Source organism: Microtus ochrogaster, chromosome 8, assembly GCF_000317375.1.
Source record: "Microtus ochrogaster isolate Prairie Vole_2 chromosome 8, MicOch1.0, whole genome shotgun sequence".
In the NCBI taxonomy this organism is placed as follows: Eukaryota; Metazoa; Chordata; class Mammalia; order Rodentia; family Cricetidae; genus Microtus; species Microtus ochrogaster.
The window spans coordinates 54,842,683-54,849,607 of record NC_022015.1 but is presented as its reverse complement, the minus strand read 5'-3'; the positions used below and the strand labels follow the sequence as shown (position 1 = coordinate 54,849,607).

The 6,925-nt window shown below is 46.7% G+C and overlaps 1 protein-coding gene across 5 annotated transcripts in view; it reads right to left on the bottom strand.

The window, feature by feature from the left end:
• Positions 1 to 2,896: 2,896 nt before the first annotated feature.
• The window catches only part of Kank1 (KN motif and ankyrin repeat domains 1), a 194,298-nt gene continuing 190,269 nt past the window's right edge, over positions 2,897 to 6,925 (bottom strand). For all 5 annotated transcript variants that reach the window (XM_013348094.2, XM_026781269.1, XM_026781270.1 and 2 more), the window contains 3 exons: positions 6,680 to 6,880; positions 4,397 to 4,495; positions 2,897 to 3,852 (listed from right to left, as the gene is read on the bottom strand). In XM_013348094.2, coding sequence (XP_013203548.1) covers positions 3,790 to 3,852; positions 4,397 to 4,495; positions 6,680 to 6,880 — 363 coding nt within the window. In that variant the 3' untranslated portion in view covers positions 2,897 to 3,789. The remainder of the gene's footprint in view (positions 3,853 to 4,396; positions 4,496 to 6,679; positions 6,881 to 6,925) is intronic.

Here is a 6,925-nt window from a genome sequence, read left to right as displayed (position 1 = left end):
AGTGACACAAGTAGGATTAAAGCTGGCTCTGCCCTACTCCTTGGCTTCCTGAGAGTCTAGCTTCATGGTGGAGGTACTGGCGGGAGCCATGTTTGTTGTCACAACTCTGTGGAGTTTCTAGGTCCATGCCACCACCAAGAAGCATGCCACCAGCTGCTCATAAACACCATTTAAGTGTTTGGTGGCAGAGCCTCTTAAAAGAGCTGTTGAGACTTTTGCTACTAACGCTGAGTCAGGAAGCCTCTCTTAAAGGAACTGTGCCTCTGCTCACTGCCAGCAAACAGAGCCTACCAGAGTAAAAATGAAGCTTTACTCCACAAAGCTGTGCTTGATTCTGTTATTGTTCATCTAGAATCCTCTTCTTTTTAAAAGTTTTCTCTGGCTTTATGTGAAAATTCTTGCCAAATGTTTAGGCGCTATCTACTCAGGACAAGGAAGAATAGCCCTTTAGAAGATCCTGCCTCACAGAAAAAGACTATTGGATATGCTAGGCCTGTAGTCTGAAGATAGAATCCCCAACATTGCAGAGGAACTTTTGGGTGCCTGTCTAGGCAGCCAGCTGTTTCTGTCATTTTGGGGAGATGCTTGCTGGCACTTCCTGCTTACTCAGTTAATATTATTTCCTTTTTGGGTCTCTAAGAGAGTTGAAGATTAGATAGTTATAGTTTACCAGATGCAGGAAGCAAGTTATGATAGAAAGTAAATTAGGTACAAGATTTTGGACTCACCAAGATAGGATAGTTAAGGAGTATTTTCTCTAAATTTGTCAAATGCAAATGAACTAGACATTGTTAATGTACCTATTGCCTGTATATATTGTATATAGTCATTATACTTATTGTATATGGTTTTTCTTATTAGTGATAGCCTTCCCTCTTTTAAATATTAGACAAAAAGAAATGTAGTGATATTTCATTTATATTTTAATAAATAAAGCTTGCCTGAAGTTCAGAGAGTAAAACAGCCACAATGATCAGCCTTACAGAGCAGGCAGTGGTGACACACACCTTTCATCCCAGTTGCTACACTAGTTTGCCATAGAAACAAGGAGGTAGTGGTGCATGCCTTTAATCCTAGCACTCGAGAGGAATATAAGATGGGAGAAGACAACTCTCACAGTCTCATTCTGAGATTCCTGGAGGCAGGATCACCATTTTGGAATAAGGTAGAGGTAAAAGCCAGTGGCTGGCTGTTTTGCTTTTCTGACCTTCAGGTTGAACCTCAATTTCTGTCTCTGGGTTTTTATTGATTGTGATACACCTACCAATGCACACAAAATTAAAAAAACAAACAAAACCTGCTCTTAGACTACTGACATCTAGCAGGATGTCAGTACTCAACACTCTTTTGTACTTGGGCACTCAAGTCAGTAGTGTGTTCTGGACAGATTTCTCCAGAAGTGATTAGAAATTTAGCTATCACATGTCCTAACAGTGGCTGGACATGCTGCCAGTGTCACCTTCTCGATACCAGGGTCTCAGAGTTCCCACTGTGTTTGTCCTGTAGTCTGAGGGCAAATTCTAGCCTTCTGCTGGAATTGCCAGGGCAAAGGTTTCTAGGAAATTGGCAATACCTGAAGCAGACGTCTGGTCTCCTCTTACTGGATGAGATGATAAAGCTGGCTGTCCCCTCCCGTAGGCTGTCCCTGCTTTCAGAGTCCCTTAACAAGGTTGTGCTTTCACAAACCACAGCTTCTCCAAAGGGGTAATCCGGCTTGTGTATACAGTGTGTGGAGATCAGAAGATAAAAAGCATTCGAGGTGCCCAATATTATGAGAGCAAACACGGCGCGGGCCAGTCTGCACTACCCAGAGGTTAAATACAGTGTTTAAGACCTGACTCAAAGATAAAATAGGCACTTATTTTTATCAGAACACAGGGGTTCATTTCATTTTTCTCATTTACAATGTTGTTTTAGTTTTTTTTTTTTTTTTTTTTTTTTTTTTTTTTGTCATCAGTGCTGAGGATTGAACCCGGAGCCTTGGGCATGTCAGGTAAAGACCACTGCACTAGACTCCCTTACCCTGGCCCTACATTTACAGTATAAGTGCTTTTTACCTGTCAGTAAAACAAAATCCCCAGGATCATGAACCTCCAGGCAAACAGCTCTTTGCTCAGAAGGCATTTTTGGCTATTAAGGGACAGACAAAGCCCCAAATCACTTCCCTTCACAGGCCCCTCACTCTTCCATATGAATTTATTGTACCCAGTTCTGGTCCATGGGACTTAGGCTTTAATAACTTCCTAAGCCAAAACTTAGTTGGAATCCCAGAGCTCGCAGATCTGTTTGGGGGGGAAAGTGAGCAGTTTGGGAGTCCCGACCTCGGTGACCTCACTTTTATAGTTCACAAATGAGGACAGATTTCTGTCCCAGAGGCCCCAGGCCTGCTGTAGAGAGTGGTCAGCTGGCCCAGGCCGACCTGAATCTATCCCCAGCACTTCTTCCCTGACTCCGGCAGTTTCTCTAGCATACCAAAACCTAAAGAAAAGCCTGCCTCACTTCCTGACCCCTTTTCGCTAATCACTGGTAGTTGTATTCCCAAGTTAGTTCAGGACTAGCATTCATGCAACCGGAAGAATCAACTCAGGGGCTCCCCGGAGGTTGCTTGGCACGTATAATAAGGTCTTAAATCTCAGTGTTGTGACATGCAATCTGGGGATGTGGAACCTACGTCACAAGCTCAAGCCCCCTCTGAAGACCTGCCCCCCCCCCCCCCCCCCCCCCCCCCCCCGCCCCCCCCCCCCCCCCCCCCCCCCGCTTGGAGCCTGAGACCAGCAGACCATGCTCTTGCTCTCCCAGGCCAAACCATCCATCAGCATTTGTGGTGACTGCCGTAAGCCATCAGAACCAGGCAGACAGCTGTCAGTGATGAATCAGGGACAAACCAAAGAGCTTAATGAAATTTTATTTTGAAAATATGGCAAGAGTCTAAGGCACTTCAAACATTTAAATACATCAGGACCAGAGTAAATGTGACTGATGGACACACACAGAGAAAGACACTATGTTCCCCTAGAGGCCAATCCGGAACCCATTCCTCTAACCCAATTCAACCTTTCTCCCCAGGTATAGACGCAGTTGGGCAGCTGTTAAAAATGTAACATTACACATTTCTTTATGACTCTATTGTGGAATATAAAAGTTGAAAATGCCGTGTCAATTTCATATAGAAGTCTTTTATATAAAAAGCCATATAATACACCCACCTAGATAAACCAGCTGAAAAGATTTCTTTTCTAAGTTTGGATGGTTTGAGAGCCCTTTTCTATTTTTCAGCCAGACATGATCAGCCTGGAGCCAAGACATTGATGATCAAAGTCATCTCAAGTTTCTTATTTTAAAAGACAAGAGAAATGAACAAAAGCATCCTGGAATGAAATACTGGAAGGGCTTCCCAATGGCTCCACATTTAGTAAGTATAAGTATTTGTGGAAAATTTCACAACTACAATGTCATGGAGAACCTGCCACTTATTTACATTGTAGAAATGGCCTGGCCAAGCCAGGCTACTGCTTTCTACCACTGCAAATAACGGAGCCAATAGAGCAGCCACAGAGCTGGGTCCCAGTCCTACAAGAGCGGAAGGCTAGGGAGGCGGCCTTCACCTGGCTTGGCCATTTCCCACCAGCTCTGCTTTCCTTGCCAAAGGGTCAGCCTTCGGCTTCTTCCTTGACATTTCTGTTTGCCGGTCAGCTCGGCGTGGTCCTTATACATTCAGTATCTGTCACCTCAACAGGAATAATTAGCAGCTTCGTGGCGGCACACACGTGGAGGGCTATCTTTACATGATCAGTCAAAGGAACCTCGGTGAGTAGGACCAGGAGATGTCTTCCTTCCAAGCCTAGGGGTGCCCTAGAGACCAGGAAAGCGAAAAAAAGTGGAGGTTAGTTAATAAGTGACTTCAGCACATTGGTTATCACAGCAGACGGCCCACCTGTGTGCCAGATCCAGGAACTCTCTAGCTAAGAATGAGGGACAGATGTCCGCCCTCAGCAGGCACGGCTCTAAAGCTAGCCAGCCTTGGCAGGACTTGTCTAGCTGTCCGGGAGAGTCAGTCTTCCAACTCTGAGTAAACTCTGAGACGAAGCGCAGCCTACTGAAGGCTTTAGAAACAGTGTCAGGAACACCGTGACACGTAGCCATGAGCTCAGCCTGTGCTGTTTGGATCACTATGCATGAAACTAGCTCCTTATGGGAGCTGCTGTCCCCCAAGGATAACTGAGACCCTGCCTTTCCTGGCATTGGGTAGAAATGATGAAGACTTAACTTCTGGGCTAAAACTCCCATTTTCAGAATTAACATAAGACCCTTGTAGTCTGTCAATTCCCCTAGGAAAGGGGGCCCAGCAGCTGGTGGATTCTACTTTATTTGTAAATGCCAAATGCCTGATACTGACCGGAGACTGGGCTTTCGCGAAGTTGACATGGGCATACAGGAGAAGAGCAATGTCCTTGTGTCCAGCATCCAGGGCTATGGAGAGAGCGCTGCTGCCATCCTAAAGAGGAAATGGAAACAACAGGTCAGGTCGAGTCTTTCAAATGTCAAGCAGCCAGAAGGTAACAAAATTGATGAAGTCCCCCAAATTTAGCCATCTGTTCAGTCTTCAGGCAGTGTTTCTGGATCTTTCGTGCTGGGTCTTGAGGACCCAAAGGTGAGTGAGACTAGGTTCTGTCTATAAGTAGCCACAAGGAGAATCATTCGGTTTTGCCTATCAGGGCTGGCAAAAGATGTGTGTTCCCTGGGATCCTTAAAAACTGAAGGCTGTCCATGAAGAACCCCTATCCGACTGTCCCACCCATCAGAAGGGGCAGTATGAACAGGAGGGGCCGAAACTTTAGTCTGTCTTCTTATAGTCACAAATGATCAGGTAAGAACGAGGGTGTGTGTGAACCCGTGTAGCCTCTGGATGAGGAGGCCGTGATCTTGTAGCCTATAGCATTCTACTGAATGCTGGAGGTCACACACACACACACACACACACACACACACACACACACACACACCCCACACCCCAACACACACTTAAGCGCTCTACCCTGGCAGCTTGCATGGTATCTTCTGGAAATACCAAGGGAAGCATTGCACATAGGAAAGAAACATTGGGCTGGAGAGATGGCTCAGCGGTTAAGAGCACTGGCTGCTCTTCCAGAGGTCCAGAGTTCAATTCCCAGCAACCACATGGTGGCTCACAGCCATCTATAGTGAGATCTGGTGCCCTCTTCTGGCCTGCCCGCACACATGGAAGGAATGTTGTATACATAATAAATAAATATTTAAAAAAAAAAGAAACATTGTTTTGTTAATTGTTTGGCTTTTATGAAATTGCAGGGCATGAACTGGATATGAAGGAACTAAGGCGAAGGACAATTCTGTCTGGTTTTGAAGTAAGGGCAAACACACAAACTGTCTGGTTTTGAAGTAAGGGCAAACACACAAACTCTGGTTTTGAAGTAAGGGCAAAAACACAAACTCTGGTTTTGAAGTAAGGGCAAACACACAAACTCTGGTTCTGAAGTATGGACTCTCCTTTGCTTATAGCAACGGGAAATGATTCCCATGTTGAATATTAGCACCCTGCCCTCCCACACTGTGAGTCCAGGGAGCGGCTTTCCTTCCAGGGGTCAGGTGGACGTAGGCCTCCTTGTACACGGATAAGGAAGTGGACAATCAGCCTGTTAGCCATGATTGCTGAAGTCTCCATAATGTTACAGGTTCTTATTACAAAGAGACAAGTTTTCTGAAGGAAAGCAACTGAACAAACTCCCAAACATATGCAATGGAGACCGTGGTGGGGGAGAGGCAAGCTGCAAACTCTCTCTCCCTGAGGAAGTGAAGGGAACTGCATGTTCCCTGGAGGCAGGCGGGGGTTGCCCTTCTACCCAGTGATGATCTCTCCTGCTTGGCTTGTTGGAGTGAGCCCAGGAGAATCCAAAATTTATGGCAAAGGAGGATATCTTTCACTCTAACTTTACGGTGTATTGAACTGAAGGAAACTCTGGCTTGAACCTGTGTTCTGCAGAGAGAAACTTTCAAAACCAGGATCAGCCTGGCCTGACCTCCATGATCCCTGACTGGGTCCACAGCCCAAGTGCCAGTCCTGTGCTTTCTGCCTGGGGGTACATGGTCTCTCTGGCTTGTCCTCTTGCCTCAGAAGGTTCTTTCTTGTGCAAGGTTTATCTTGAAGTGGGACAGCCTGGGAGCTGAGGGAGGAGGGTCATTTGTAACCATGGAAACAGACCAAGCAGAAGGGGGCTCAGAACAGCCAGAGAGCTCATGGGCTTCCTGGCTTGTGAGTCACAGAACAGTCACGTTGAAAGACCACTGTAGCCCAGCCATGACAATGCATGTGCATGCCTAAGTGGTCCATCGGGGAAGAAAACCCAAGTGTCTACCGACAGACTATTCACACACTGCTTCCACAGAGTGTCATCTCGTGGGGCCCATCTGTTCACTCCCATAGGGGACACTGGTTCTCACATTCTTCCTTTTATGAACTCGAGGGTGAAGTCCATTTATTTATTTTTGCTCTTGGCTAATGCAGGGTCAGACTATACACGGTAAATGCTGCTCAGTTGGGCTATAAAAGCAAGAGGCTTGGATGCCAACACCAGTCCCCAAGGAGCAGGAAAGAGGGGGCCCACACCCGCCAGCCCCTGGCTAGAGGCCCAGTGGGACTCACATTGTCCTCCAGTTGGCTATTGCATCCTGGCTGGGCCAGCAACAACTTGACGATCTCCACATGCCCATGTTCACTGGCACACATCAGGGCAGTGGAGCCCTCGTTGTCCTGGATATTGACATCAGCCCCACAGGCCAGCAGACCCTTCACCATGTCTATTCGCCCATGACTGACGGCCAGCATGAGGGCCGTCTGTCCTGCCTGTGAAAGAAGTATGGGTCAGAGGCGGAAGTACAGACTGAGCAG